At 34.2% G+C, this 15,868-nt stretch overlaps 1 protein-coding gene across 4 annotated transcripts in view; it reads right to left on the bottom strand.

Moving 5' to 3' along the window:
- Positions 1 to 1,146: 1,146 nt before the first annotated feature.
- Positions 1,147 to 15,868, bottom strand: part of LOC140669318 (uncharacterized) — a 235,773-nt gene continuing 221,051 nt past the window's right edge. For 3 of the 4 annotated variants that reach the window (XM_072899042.1, XM_072899060.1, XM_072899069.1), the window contains 7 exons: positions 7,798 to 7,980; positions 4,982 to 5,137; positions 4,551 to 4,768; positions 4,279 to 4,405; positions 3,232 to 3,896; positions 2,834 to 3,135; positions 1,147 to 2,646 (listed from right to left, as the gene is read on the bottom strand). In XM_072899042.1, the coding sequence (XP_072755143.1) occupies positions 1,412 to 2,646; positions 2,834 to 3,135; positions 3,232 to 3,896; positions 4,279 to 4,405; positions 4,551 to 4,768; positions 4,982 to 5,137; positions 7,798 to 7,980 (2,886 nt within the window). In that variant the 3' untranslated portion in view covers positions 1,147 to 1,411. The remainder of the gene's footprint in view (positions 2,647 to 2,833; positions 3,136 to 3,231; positions 3,897 to 4,278; positions 4,406 to 4,550; positions 4,769 to 4,981; positions 5,138 to 7,797; positions 7,981 to 15,868) is intronic. The other variant, XM_072899050.1, reaches the window with a different exon arrangement.

Raw genomic sequence — 15,868 nt, 5'->3', positions numbered from 1 at the left:
AAGAGAGATGACAATTTTACAATTTAATATATACAAAAAAAACAAGAAGACTATCATGTTGTAACACTCCAATGTATCTTATATTTTATATCTATTAAGAACATAATCGCATTATACACAATGGCTTATATTTGCAAATCATATGATTGTCAAAAACAAAATATTATTATTATTATTATTATTATTATAATTATTATTGCTTATAAGGAAGAGTAGTTTTTGCTCGAGGCAAGCGCAATAATAAATTTTGTGAACACATATGTGGAAAAGAACATTTCGAAAGATGATAATTCCATTAAAATGAGATTTTGTTAAAACACAGCTATAAACACAGTGCTTATAAAGCTGGTTAAAAAAAAACAAAGAAAAATAGATAGAACGCCAAAAAGGACGACTCGTAAAAAAGTTAGCTTCAAATTGATACCAGAGGTATAGGAGTAAAATATATTTGATCTTTTATAATTTTATCGAGTTCTCATATGAAACTTTATCACTGTAACTGTTTCCATGACTGGTCTTGTAACCTTTTTATAAACTTAAAATATATAAACACGTCACATATCGATAATATCGATAAGAAAATATATTCAATTTAGAGAATACATCTGTTAAAATCAATTTACAAGAATAAAAGATTCTCCGCTGGTTAAGACATCATAAAACATTACAGAAAATGTTACATATATTTATCATCGACTGTTATATCTATTAATATATTATTAATAGACAACATCAAATTATGTATTTCCACAAAACTTCCTCGACGTAGATAGTCATTTTACTGATATTTTTACAAGGGTTATTTATGTAAGAAAAAAGAATTATTCATATTATCGTCTTGGCGCTAACATTGTCCGTTACTTAGTCTATGCTTAGTTAGCCACCTAAATACGCAAATATTAATATAGTATCAACTAACGCTCGTGGAAGCACCCTGAATCACTGAATAATAGACCCGAATCCTCGATTTAGTCCTGATATGATTATTTTACTGAAACAATGATTAATTGAAACATTTTTTTTGTTTGTTTATACAAAAAATTGTTTTAAAACAAAAATGAAAATCGAATGAAAACATTTAGTGGTAAAAGTACGGCGAGAATACGGGCCAAGATTTATTGTCGGCGATCACAAATAGACAGCGAATTCCACTTTACTGTCTATATGTAGTATTTATTTTATTCGTCTCGTTATCTCTAAGTTTGATCAAAGGAGGACGAAGTATTCGTCATTCTTATAGACCTTCATTGTTCTCGGTACTACGCATGTATGTGTTTTCGGTTTTGGACTAGGTTCAGTCGTCGTAGAGCGGATTCACGACTTAAATGAACATTATACATGTTGAATGATAATAGACAGGAGTCTTCGATGAGGTCTGCGAGATAGCACAGATCTGTCTCAATTTCTGTACTCAAACGTAGCTCTCATCGTCAACGACGGATCTACCGAATCCCAGATGTCTTGTGGTGATAGGGGCGCGAGGTTGTGGCGGCGGTCGATAGGGAGGCGGCGGCGGCAGAGACCTGGACCTACCGGCCACTTTGTGTCTATCCTCGAGATTCATATGCACCGGCGGCAAATGTCTGAGCCTCGGAGGCAAAGGCGGCGGTGTATCCGGCCATGACGTTCTTTCCTCCTGTTCATCTTCACTGAGATTGTCTATCATCACGTTTTTGTACGAATCGTTTGAATCCGCGGTTATATAAACTTCGCTCGATCGATTTCTGTCCTCGCAATAATTAATTTTGCCGTCTGATTCGCCGTTCGCTTCTTTATTTTTGCAATATTTCATCGTTCCCATATATATCGCCTTCACCCTCACGTAGTCTCCATACAGTTCGCAATCGTGGGCTTGGCGACGACGTTCTTTCTCTGCCATCGGTGGCTCCAGACTTACGTACTGCACCTCCGAGGCCTTGACTTTTTTGAACTCGCTGAAACGCTCTTTCTTCTTAAACTCGTAGCGATCATTGTCTGACCGAATCGTATCGCTACCGTTTGTCAGATCCTGCTCCGATTCGTGAATCGACACTCGTTCAGCACCTCGAATATCTTGCTGCGAACTTTTGTTATCGTAATCTTCTGGTAATATATCGTAGGTTACGTTCAACTGCCTACCTCGATAAGTCTTGCAATTCTCCACGTTCTCCTTCATCGCGTCTTGTCTGAGATACTCCCTATCGTATATATCTTTGTCGCTGAATCTTTCTTTTCGGGGCTCATGTTCATCCAGTTTGTTCGTTCTGGGTGTTCTCTTAAGCTGTGCCCGTAGCCAGTCCTGCCGCTGAAAATTGGACGATTGGGGTAGATTGGAGTAACACGCGTTAGTCTTTTCCTCTCGAAAATTATGCTCCGTGCTATTCGCGTGGTTATGATTACTGGACGTGTAACCGTTGAGTCTCTCTTCCCATCCACATCTATATACCGGAACGTAGGACTTGCCGTTGGACTTTTCTTCCTTCGCGAGAGGCTTATCATAATTACTAGACGATGGAGCATTCGGAGCAGAGTCTTCCGAGCCTACAGGCGATTCCGGAATAAATAACTGGCAGTCTGACAAAGTCAAGCCCGAGTCTCTTGACAGGGACATGGGATCTCTACGCGGTGCTTCCGTCAGATCTAGGCTGTCCAAGGATATCCCACCTGCTACACCAAATAAAAATTTTTAAAAAATTTATTAATAACGCAAAGGTATCGTGTAAAGATATATAAAAGTAATTTAAATAATTAAATATAAAATATTTGTAATATTCTTACAATATTATATAATATTTTTAATATTCTCTAAATTTATAATATTCTTACATCCTAATAGTGATGTTATAATACTTACAGTGAAGGCTATCGGTGCTCTCCTCGGCTCCACTATCGCTACGTGTATCTTCTCCGAGGAGTTGCGTGACACCGGCACCGAACAAATCCTCGCAATTACGGATCAGCAATTCGGTGATTGTCGGAATCGCTCTGCTCTGGTTCACTGATGGATTCGATGACCAAAGTAAACTCGGACCACAGCAGACGCCAAGATTGCTGGCGCACATGAGATTACGTTTCGATCGTCTCGCCACATGATGTAGCACGCAGATTAAATGCGAGAGCAATGTATAGTTCGCTTTCGGAAGCCTATCTAGAATGCTGAAATTTTTTTGGTTGGTATTATTTTTCTATTTTTCCAAAAAAATTGATATATTAAAATAATTTTACATTAAAATGACTTTCTTTTAATAATACCTTTTAATAGTTTGAACGGGACTCGTCGTGTCCAAACTCTCCATCCATAGAGGAAACAGATGAGAAGTCAAGAGAGGATCTGGTAGAGATCTTAAAAATTCCTTCAGCAAGGCAGCTACAGCTATAATCGGCGCGTCTTCCAGACAGCTAACATCTCCCGTGGATTCGATTTGATCTCGCAATTCTCGGACAATTCGAACGTTCGCGGACTTGCGGAATATTCCTTGGGTGAACGGACCTTTTGCAAATAGCTGCTGCAGCATCACCAGAACGGGTTTCGGCAAACCGTTTTCATCCAGCCGTGACAAATTCACGCCAAAGAGACTGGGATTCAACGACAGCGAGCGCCGCAACAGACCGGTTATCTTCGATCGGCTGTTCTTCTTCGCGGGTGTCTTCATCACAGGTCTGAGGATAAAATGACACAGATCTACGCCGCTGTTGTTGATGTGTTCCAGATCGAAACCCTCATCCGCTGATAACATGTGTCGTAGACGCGACATTTTCACGGCGAATGGTCGTTCGTGTCCTATCAGTGGATACGGCGTCTCATCCGGGAACGTTCGGGCCCACAACTGGAAGGGTCCTTGAAGATCCCACAACGGCATGGCCATGTTCACACAGGTCTGCGCCGTCATTTCGGAACCGACCATGATCGTCTTACACTGTAAAGTGTAAAATGGCACGTATTTAATAGTATGTATTCTTTTCTTGCCGACAGAGAGAAAGGTTACAAAGAGATGAATAACATGGCATATTATGGCTCCATTGGAACTTGTTTACCGGACGATAGACATGGTTTATCTAACGGAAATTCATTTGCGATCTTAGCGGCTTATATCTACACAATGTCAATGAATTATGAATGGTGGCTGAAGCAATATCGGTATAATACGCGATAGTGGTCGGCGACGGCCAGTCAAACTTGACTCTGTTGTCCGTGATAATAAAGGACAACTCTCTCGGAGAAAAATAGAGGTCAAACGATTCATTCCCGCGGATTCGAGTATGTGCGAAGGTGAAGTCTGAAAAGGCAGGCGCACTTACGTAGTCGCTGTTCGTGTCGTTGTCGTGGTATACGATTTGAATATTTGTATGCGGGGGTTCCTTCATACTCTCCTCCCGTACGAGATCGTTTAGACGTCCCCACCAAAGATCTCGCGCCGCAGCGGTCCTAAAAAGATAAATTAAACCGTGATAAAAAAAGAAAAAAAAGTCTGGGTTTCTATTAATTGATATAGAATATTTGTCTATCATTTGGATTTTGGATTATCCTGCGCAATTTTGAACGTTTAATAAATATAAGTGCTTGTGCTCACATGAAAGTGGCCACGACATTTGTGGTAGGCCAGCCGAGAACGAAGCTGGTTTCCGCGGATTTGCTGGTTTCCGCCACGTCCTCTATATGACCCGACGTGAGCCAGAGCTCGCTCATCCTGACGGTCTGTTTTAACTTGAAATTCCCACCACTGCGTGCTTTCGCGATCAGCAGGAGATCAGTGAAGAGAAAGAGATGCCTCTCCTGAGATTGCATGCCCTAAATTTATAAGGAATTTTAACACTCATATCTTCTGACATTGAGCAGAATCTTGATCTTTATCAATATAAAAAGACAATTTGCTAATTTTTATTAAAGATTTTAATAAAAATATATATTTGTTTATTTTAATAATTTTCTGAAATTTATGAAGGTCTACATCTTTTAATATGTATGTATATAAGCAATGAGAAGAAAATCTTTCCCACGTACGGTGGTAAATTGAACTGGTGTTTCCAAGAGAAAAGTTCTAGTTGGCGATTTTGGTGATGGTGAACTATCCGTAGTATCCAGGGTCTTCTGAGAGAGTCCTCTCGTTAGTCTAACTGGAGTACCACTGTTCCTTTTACGTAACATATTCTTCATTTTCTGAGAATAATAACGGAAGAATTAGATTAAAATTTTCATCATCAATTACATACTTAATTAGCTATTTAGAAAAAAATTTAGCGTAATATCGACATTTATTAAATATTTAATATTTTTATCATAGATAGTGTAATTAATATATAATAAAACATAATAAAATATGAAAGAAAAATATTCACAAAAAGAAAAAAGGTAAACAAGAAAAAACGCAACTTTCAAAAGTGAAATGTAAACGAAATTTGGATAAAATCTGAATTCGAGAGGATCGTTTCTAAGATCTTGAGGTTCTTGCGACGACTCGACTGGAGAATTTCGCAGAACTTATTGTTAGACTAATTTTGCTGTCACAATTAATCGCGTATTATGTACATATACCACACGTGCTACACGTGCGGAGGATTAACAGTACCGCCCGAAAAATGTCTCTACCAAATTTGGTGCACAAGCGACGATTCTTTCTTTCTCTCTCCAAGGTGTATCAAAGACGAGAGCGCGAGTGCTCTCACGACAGAGAGATTGAGCTGATTAACATATGACAGCTTATTAAATTTTCTAACGTATGTCTCAACATTTTCTATTCTTCGTTCCACTCTTTCGGATTACGAAATCATTTCTGGTGATCTCGCCGACGATCACCCACCTTAACTACCACTCTCATTGTATTGCGTTATTATAACACGTTTGAAGCTAAAGCAGACATAGTGTGTCCTAACACATCTATCGGATCTCAAATGAATTAGCCGCTATTATTTGTGGCATTACATTGGAAAGTGCATTGTCCAAGGGTTTTGAGAGTTTCGAGCAACACTAATTTTTTCAATAGGAATAAAAATACTATGCAAATATAAAAATGCGTAAACATCATAAACAATTTTAAAGCAAACAGTATTATTTTTACGGTATTTTCATCCATTTGTAGCATGTTTATATGTTCGTTAAAAAAATTTGACAATTATACCATCTGATGGAGCAAAGTTTCAGCTTTTAGAATCTTTTTCGCTCATTGCGATACGATGATTTTTCACGGAGTTATGAGTGATCGAAGTCAAAGTGCTCATTTTTTATTTAATCGATGATAACTCAGTAAAAAAAATCGTAGACAAATTTTTAGAAAATTATTTCGTAGGAAAAACTTTCAGCTTTCACATTAGAGAGTTTAAAATTTTCGCAGATGTTTTTTAGACACGTGACAGGTCCACAAAGTAAGAAAAAAGTTTCGAATTTTGTCCAGCTCGTAGTTTTCCATATGTAAAAATTACCAACTCAGAAATATAAAAATAATGGTGAGGGTTCGAAAGTAGAGATTTTAAGCTTTAAAACTCTTTTTTTTTTAATTTGAATTTCGTTCATTTTTAAGAAAGTTACAGCTGGTTGAAGTTGGACTATTTAAAAAAAAAAATTCAAGTGTTCCTCTAATTGTTGGGAGAAGTTTAAATTTTTACCGCGTAATAATTTTATGCGCGTAACTAAACATTTCATATTATCGATATTTTTAAATATCTATAATCTTTATATCGATATAATGTTTAGATATGGAGAAAAATCATAACTCATATCAATTATTAAAATATTTTCATAATTTTAATAAAATATAATATTTTTCTCTAAGAGTAATTTTTATTATTTTTACTAACTTTCATTATATTCCGTTATTATATGAAAAGAGCACAGCGCTTTCTACATAATAATATAAATATCATCCTATTGTTGATCCAATTGGTGCTTCCAGCCTCTCTCGCGGTGACACAGTTTCTACTCTGTCTCTATTTTTTTTGCAGATGCAGAAAGCGAGCATTCTATTGAATGATCCGCGTCAATTTCACCGTTCGCAGCAGCCGGCTGAGTGAGAATAGCGGGGAGAAATTATCGACATGCTTGTGAATCCGGATGATGTACGCTAACAAACGTGGGAAGGAAGTGCGTACGCATTCTAACTGCTACGTTAGTGACACGCGAGACGATGCACTTTCCACGGACGCAGAAAAACTAGATGCATCTAAACGACCGTGAGAAAGGTTGAATCGCGACGTATTGTGCGTAATACCGTTTGTTAGCAGTCGCTGTGTTATTCATACATTTTCTACGAACGAGAGTGGAATGTCTGTAGATTATAGACCTTAGGGGAAAAAATGATAATTTTTACCAGCATCATGATTTGCAACAAAACTTTGAATCATCTTTCTTCGACAAAAATTAAGGATTAGAGTTTATAAAATTTATATAATGTGAATTTTAATTAAACAGATAGGAAAAATAAAATCTCTCTAAGTGTCTCTCATTTTTATGATTATTTTCTAGTTTTAAGGCTTTCGATTGAAAATTATTTCCATTGAAGGAATATTTTTGTATATTTTGTTTTATTTTTTTTTTTTTGTATTCCATCCCCCTTTCCATTGGGGTTTACTTTTGTTACACAAGCTTGCAATTAAATAACATGTCTTAAATTTGAAAATTATTATATCTGGATCTTGTGAATATTCTCCTTTCAATTGTTAAAAATTTAGATTTTATCACGCGATAAATTTTATACTTATTTATGAATTCTCTATCTCTATAGAAATATGCAATAGTAACTATTGTGATTAAGATAAATAACAAAAATAAAAAAAATCAAATTTTTTCATAATAAAATAAAAATATAATAAAAAAGTGTTTCGTACCATAGTGACGACATCTCGCTCGTGCAATCGCAAGTTATCACCGGGGAACAGTTCCTGGATACGATGAAGATCACCTTCTAATACACCACGGTGTAAAACTGTTCCGCTGTCGATGCATTCGCTATCTATCAAACTCCTCGCTTCCTGTCCCAAGTACCTCTCGTAGTCGGCAAGCCTCTGCACCTGCGTAAATAAAATATGTATTGTAAAATATCGTACGCACATTAAAATATAAACTAGAAAAAATCGATGCGTTACATATCGAGATCTCTTGGGAAGTCTTTTTTTATGTAATAAAATACGGAGGATAGAATCGTTCGGTTTTTGCGCAATTGCATCGACAACTTTTGCATAATTCTCCGATAATTTTCGATAAATCATATGAGACACGGCATTTCCAAAGGCATTACGAAAGCAGGAAAGGGAAGCGTCACGACGAAGTCACGCGACTTTTCCTACTATCGATTTTACGCTAGCTAGCACATGCAATATCTCTTTGATGATTGTCATCGAACACGGAAATAAAAAAGAAACGTGGAAACCGGATCGGGCACGGTTTCGGAAACGCACTTTGCGATTTGTGTTTTCTCGCTACAACGAACGCGATAATTGTCATTCATGTGCGTTATGTAAATTGTCAATGTGTGTCATTTGATGCACATATGATTGTATTCATGTCTAGCCAATGATTGTAACTACAATTTAATTTGTGTTGCAACATATACCTAATTATTGCAATGTATATAATTTTAGCAGATTTATATCACACACAACCAGAAGCAATAGTATAAACATCTATATCAATAATAATTTTGTAAGAATAAAAGAGATTCAATATTTATTAATTAGCAATCGATATTTAAGTGATTACTAATTATATCATATTTTTTATTTGCTTTAATTCAGTGTCAGAAAAAAAAACTATATGAATCTTAACCCTCAAACTGAACACTGGGTCCGTGCCATTTTGAATCCATTGTTTTAAAAAAATATTAATGAAATCTCGAGTTTGGAAACTTATCCAAAAAAAAATTTGTATCAAAAGGGACTTGTAACTGAAAGGACAATTAAACAGTTGATTCAGTGCAAAGTGCTGGCGAATCTAAATCTGAAGCGGACACAAATGACCCACGTATTCGCTTTATGTATATTAAGTAAGAAAGGGTGAATAAGTACATTTTATAAAAATATTATCTTTTTGCTGTTAATCGTTTTTTATAAAAATAAGTGATAAATTTACAATGATAATCTCCCTAAAAAAGAAACAAATTGCTTTAATTTCTATCGTGTTCATTTATTTTCATGCTAAAAGTATCTTTTGTTAATGATAACGAACAACAAACAGGGGTTATATGTATTAATCAATTTTTATACTGTAGATTGTAACGTAAATTACATTTTGTTTTCACTTTTCTTCCAAATAAATTACCTGAAGATTAAAAAGAAATTTTTCCTCAGAAAAAACACATTTTTTTATACCTGAAAATTACCCATTTTCGATCATTCAAATAATTATATTCTTTTAAAGCCGTGGACATACATATAGTATTTTTTTCGTAAACTTTGAACTTTGAATTAAGAATTCCTAGAAGCCTTTTTGTTCAAAATTATTTTTTCAAATTTTTATTAATTTTTATATAAAACATCTATGTTTCCAAATCTTGATTTAACAAATAACAAAAATATAGTATTTAAAAATATTTTTTTCTTTAACTCTACTACATAAATTTTTAGTTTAAACTTAAAAGAAGATGTGTAAATTTTTTTAGAATTTTTTAAGTAATTTTAGAGTACAAAAATTAACTCGGACTCCAGTTATCCACGTGTTCAGGATTACGGTGGCAAAAAAACCTGTTCAGTTTGAGGGTTAATATTTCAGACGTTAAATATTTTCTTTAAAGATATAACAATACAATTTTTTTGTGTTTTTTTCTTACAATATTTTTCACAAACTTAGATAATTCACTATATCATTGATCTCGATAATCAGTGATAATTATATTGAAATATAAAAAAATAAAATTCACATTTACTTATCCACCAAAAAGCTGTGGATTATTCATTTGACAAGATTGTTATTACTGTGAATATCTCTTGTATGCAAACAAATTTTGTGGCTTTAATAACGAATCAACCATCGTGTATTCTGACATTACGTCTGTCAAAATTCGTCGGTGACACTCGATTATCCTGATTGATAGTCGCTCGCTATGAATGGCCGATTCGTTTCTTAATTATCATAACGTGGCAGGTAGTTACTGCGCTCAAGGAAATGTGCACGAGTAGGCGGCCGTTGATGGCTCTTAAACATGTTCTGAATTAATTCGCAGTTACCGCAAAACATCGCCGCTGGCGAAATTCGAACACGATCGCCGCCACCGCCGTCTCGTAAAATCACGAGATAACGTTACTCGAGGATGCACAGATATTTTGCCTCGGTATATTAAACGTTATTTTGGTATATAAAAAGCAACTAGTGACGAAATAACTTAAATACTAGAAAGTGTGCGGTCATGTTCGGCAATTTTTCTTCAGTCGACTTCCAAATTAATTTTGTGATAAAATCAAAGATAATTACGAAATATACATATAACATTCAGAGTGTAGTCTTTTACCGTTTCCAAAAAAATGGGCTTCAAAGATTCCAAGTCCGTTTATAATCTATATTCTTTGGACTTATATATTTACCTACTCGTAATTATCTTCGATTTGATCATAAAATTAATGGAAATCGACTAAAGAAAAATTGGGGAACATCACCAATGGCAATTTCGGAGAAAGCTTGAGAGAAACGTTTAAACCGAATATAGCAAAGGTTATGAAACAAATTTTCGAAAATTTTTTTACATAATAATCTGCAGAGTAATGCAATTTTTGATATTAAAAAGTAAATCACGTTTTTATATGCACAATAAAAAGTTAAAAAAGATAATTGTTTCAATCTCCTCTCAAGAGAGAAATAAGAAATAAATAAGGAATAATGTCTTCTTAAGAATATACACTTTAAGTATTTATACATGCATTCTAAACATTCTTAGGGGTGATTTTATAATAAAAATTTTATAATAAAATCACGCCACTAATACATTGTTTATATTATTATATAGCGTTTTCTCTTTCGCACGTAATTTTCATAGTTCGACGTTTGACGGGTGAGATAGTTGTTATCGACATTCTCTCGAACGTGCAATCGCGAATGGGAAATTTAGTAGCCTTTCTCGCCTCTCTCGTTTTCTTTCGTTCCTTTTCCCATCGGTATTGTTTCGAACCCCGCCACGTATGCGTACTTTTACGCGCCGGCACCGTTTCCCCTTTTCGCACACTTTCACCACATGTCGCGTCGAGATTATGATTGCTAGAGGAACATAAGCTCGAAATAGCTCTAGGCACGCCGATAATAATCGATGATAAGTGATCATAGATACCGATACATTTCGATCGCGCGCGAGAGTTTTATAAGAAACTTGAAATTAAAACTTACTTTCTTAAGAATTTTTATATCATTTATATTTTAATCATTCAAAAAAATTATTGAAATAAATTATTACGTGGGTAAACTATTTAAACCAGCGGGAATTGTAAATACTTTGAATACAAGGAGGAATTCTATGAGATTCGGGGAATTCTTTGAAGGGAAGAAGTAGCCTTCACGAAGGAATCTTCATTAATGCCACAGGCGAGTCGAGATTCCGTTGCGCATATTAAAAGGCTATACAAAAACACTGTATCGCAAATTCACTCGAGACAAAGATATAAAAATGTAAGAAAACCGAAACAGATGGGAAGGATAATTCATTCGTTCCGGAAGCCACGCGATTTCGGCGAGTGTGAGCCTGCCGGAAGCACGGATAAATTTCTGCCAATATCATGTATCAGATACGCATACTCCTTCTTCAGTCTATCAATCAATATTTATGAATATCTAGATATTTATTATTTAGATATTTATTAATTAAACTGGAGAACTCCCTTTTTTCGATTCACTTTTATTATCTAGATTAATTGTTAGATATATTCACAAGTTTTATTTTATTTTTACAAGACTCGTACTCCCTATTTTTTTTTTATTATAGAGGAAAAGAGGAATTTTTTTATGGAAAAAGGGGAAGTTGATTTAATTGATGAAAAAGTCACACATATATATAAATCAAAGAACTTTAAAATAATAAAATTGATGTATTATTTTAGAAATAGTATTTATTATTGGGAATAAACAACAAAATTTTAGTTATACAACTTTAATAAAATCTATATTGGATTTGTTAACGTTTTAACGTTTTACATAACTGTTTATAAAACTGATAAAAATACGTTTCTTTACTTTAATGATATACAATGCAATAGATATCTAGAAATGCTACATTTTACATATCATAGAATTACACGTACACTGCTCGCTATTCAAATTACATTTATTTAATAAGAAAAGAAGACGAGACAAGAAAAATAAATGAAAAGTAAAAAATTAAAAATTATATATTTATATAATAACTAATTAAGTAATTTAAAAGATGATAACTCATATTATATTACTCAATACATATGATAAACATAAATTCATTTTTTTGTAATTATTTTTATAATTTATTTTTTTTTCATCTTTGGCATATATATGTATTGTATTAACATTAAGTAGAGACACATTTTAAAAGTAATTATTTTTTATTACTTACTCTTTAATTATTTTTAGACCTTAAGCCTTTTGGTTACTTCAGTCTCAATAAGTTGAGATTTTCTTTTTTGTACTTTTTCTCTCAATTTCTCAACTTTGATTATTTGTTCTGTTTCTTTATTTCTGAGATTTTCTAGACTCGATATCAATTCTTAAAAAACTATTTTGCTGGTTATAGATTTAGCTGGATCTTTCAATATTATTTGCATCGATTCAGATTCTTAAGACAAATGTGCTGATCATGTTAATTATAGAGGAAATAGAGGAAAATCATAGATTTTAGAGGAAAAAAGGGGAGAGCAATAAAAAAAAAGAGGAAAAAGAGAAGATAGGGGAAATAATACGAGCCCTGTTTTTTTATCTTATTTCGGAATAAATAAACATGAGATCGATACCATTAAAATTATCTATTCAAAAAACAGTGTAGAATAAACGTAATGTGTTTGTTTTTTCACGCATCTATTATCATCATATCAGCTACTGTTCAAAGTACTTTCTCTACTTGTGCAAACTAAAATAAATGCTTTCAGAGAGATGTCGAGCTTTTACGTACCTATTGAATTTTGAAGCGAAATTCTATTTGAAAAATGCGTACAGCTCAGATGTACCTACAGCCTTTAAAGAAAGGTACATAAAGAAGATTTCATGCGACGAGAATCTTCTTGTGCGTGAGAAGAAAGAAAATATTTACCATTCACGAATTAAGAGAACGTTACACACATCTACGTATTGTATCTCTATACAATTCTTTCAGTCGCCAGGAGGATGCTATGATCAATTATATCACACTTTTTATTGAATCTCTTCCTCTTTTTTTTTCTCTCTCTCATTCGTACGTATCATAGATCGTCGATTTCTGTCTCTCCTCTCGACAGCAAACACGAAATATTAATTCGTCACGACTTATTATGCCGGCTCGCGGTCGATGGATCTGTCCGGCCGAGTGTATAATCGTTTCTCCAGCAACGATCAATCATTTAATCAGTCATCGAAGAAACGAAAGAGAGAGAGAGAAAGCGTATACCGAATGCGTTGAATGATGACGAAGAGGATCTGAGGATACGCGACCGGCTGTCCGTCCTTTTTGCTCGCTTTATGCGACGTCAATGAATGTGCACGCTCCATCGGGCGATTTGAATATCGTCGTGGCGCGTATATCCGATTCTATAAATGTGGCTGGTCATACCTGTATCCGTTTTTTTTTCTTTTTTTTTTTTGGACACATACAGGCAAAGCTGAAAAATATATATACCGTTAGCAGTGACAGAGAGCGACCTCGCGAGAGACGACTACCTCGGGAGCGTTATTTACCTCAGCAGCGGGTATGCTTACATATCTGCTCACGTATCTGCAATATCGCGCGAAATCTTTCAGAGCTTCCTCACAGGATTCCCTGACGTGTTATGCACGTGCAACGGTAAATCGTGAAACAAAATTCCAGTGTGACAGAAGCGCGCTATTCTTTCGAACCCGAGAGCTACCACACGTGGAATGCACGTGAAGGAAATTGGAGAACGGTAAGTCCTTATGTGTGACGAGTGGCAGCGACTTTGGAAGGAATTTTCAAGGAAACGTATTATACGAAAATTGCATTTTAAGTACGAATAATTTAAAACTTTGACATATTTACGCAGCAGAAATTGAGATAAATAATATCTGGAAATTGAATAAAATTAATATTTTCAGATTTAAATTTCTAGTACGGAAAAATATTTAATATATCTAAGAAAGCAAAATATAAGTATTTATTTATTTATTTATTAAACAAGAAATATTTTCCTTTGATATAACAAAAATAGCAATTACATGACGAAAATATAAAATAATTATGCAGATCATATAAAATTAATTAATAATGCGCCGATCATTCCTAAGTCAATATTTATAAGATTGTAGTAAAATGTACAATACATAAAACACCGAATGGCATAACGCAAAATTGATGTAAATTTTCATTTTTTCAATTTATTAAGTTTAAAATAAAGAAATGATACTATATTTAATTTATAGTAACAATCTTTTAATAAGAATCTTTTATAATAATAATTTATAATTTAATTCGTAGTTGAAGTTATGAAGAGAAAATGTAGCACTTGAAAAAAAAAGTGAATGTATAATCTGATTTTAAAATTTAATAAAGAAGTCAATACGTTGATTTAAAATCTTGATTTAAAATCAGTATTAAAGTTGTATGAGACATTTTTTCAAAATAATGTTAATTTTATGGCTTTGATTATAAACTAAATTACTGTCACTACAAGCTGCAAATAAACATTTTATTAAAAGAAAGTAGAATTCACAGGTTGACGCGAGATTCGCAGAGTACGCGAAATGTAATTTTTCCATCGGCATTTCGATATTACGAGAATACATGCATCGCCAATATAGTAGGGTATCTCACAAAAGTTTCTTAACGAAACATTTTATTCCATCGATTAGCGTTCTATTCTTTCGTAACAAAAATCGTATCTAGAACTCGATCAGAGCAGAGAATTATCCGAAATCAAGAGAATATTAGAGAACATCATCACAAAGAAATCGAAGGAATAAATCTCAAGTTTTTTTTTTTTCAACTATGCGTTTATTAGACATAATTCAGGGATGATGATAAATAGGTGTGTAAGATTAAACGCTATCCCGGCAAAAATAGACCCTCGTGCTGGTCATCCTGTATATGTAGATATATACGCGGGACAAATTGCTACGGCGTGACGCAACGTCGAGAACACCTGTCTCGACGTTACAAAACCCGCTTCCTGGGGCAGCGTTTCACGCACGTACATGAACAACGTGCCTAGACGTGGAGCCACGAGTAAAGGTTCGCCGCTCCATGGATCGGAATATTGATACGCTCGTCCTAGGAGAAATTGATATATCGGTGCATGCAAATGAACCGAGGCTGAAGTGAAACGCGAGGTAGAAAAATCGATGAGCCATGTCGAGGGGAAGCTCGCCGCCGCATAAGTATGCTCAAAAATTTCAGATACCTGAAGTCCCTTTTTTTCGTTTTAATAAGAGTCTCGACAGGATTTATGTGAATACTAATAATCTGTCGGAATATTAGATAACATTACATCGCGTGCACGCGTAATAAGTTCCAAATAGATTAGGGTAAACTCGGGTAAGATGGCCATAGTTTTTTAAAATGCAAAAAACATACTTTTATTTTTGTTATTTTTTATAGTGTTTGACATATTATCTTCCTTGAAGCTTAAAATACGTAATATTATCGAAATTCAAAGGAAAATATTTAATAGAAATTTTATATTATCAAAATAGTACAACATAAGCATTGGCCATCTTACTAACTTTTAAGGAAAAGATGACCATAATATTTATAAAAAAATAGTAAAAACGAAAATAAAATCTATAGGTCGTATCAACAATAATATGTTTAAC

This window comes from Anoplolepis gracilipes, chromosome 1, assembly GCF_047496725.1.
Source record: "Anoplolepis gracilipes chromosome 1, ASM4749672v1, whole genome shotgun sequence".
NCBI lineage: Eukaryota > Metazoa > Arthropoda > Insecta > Hymenoptera > Formicidae > Anoplolepis > Anoplolepis gracilipes.
Note: the sequence above shows the minus strand (reverse complement) of the source record. Positions and strands in the feature narration are given on the sequence as shown.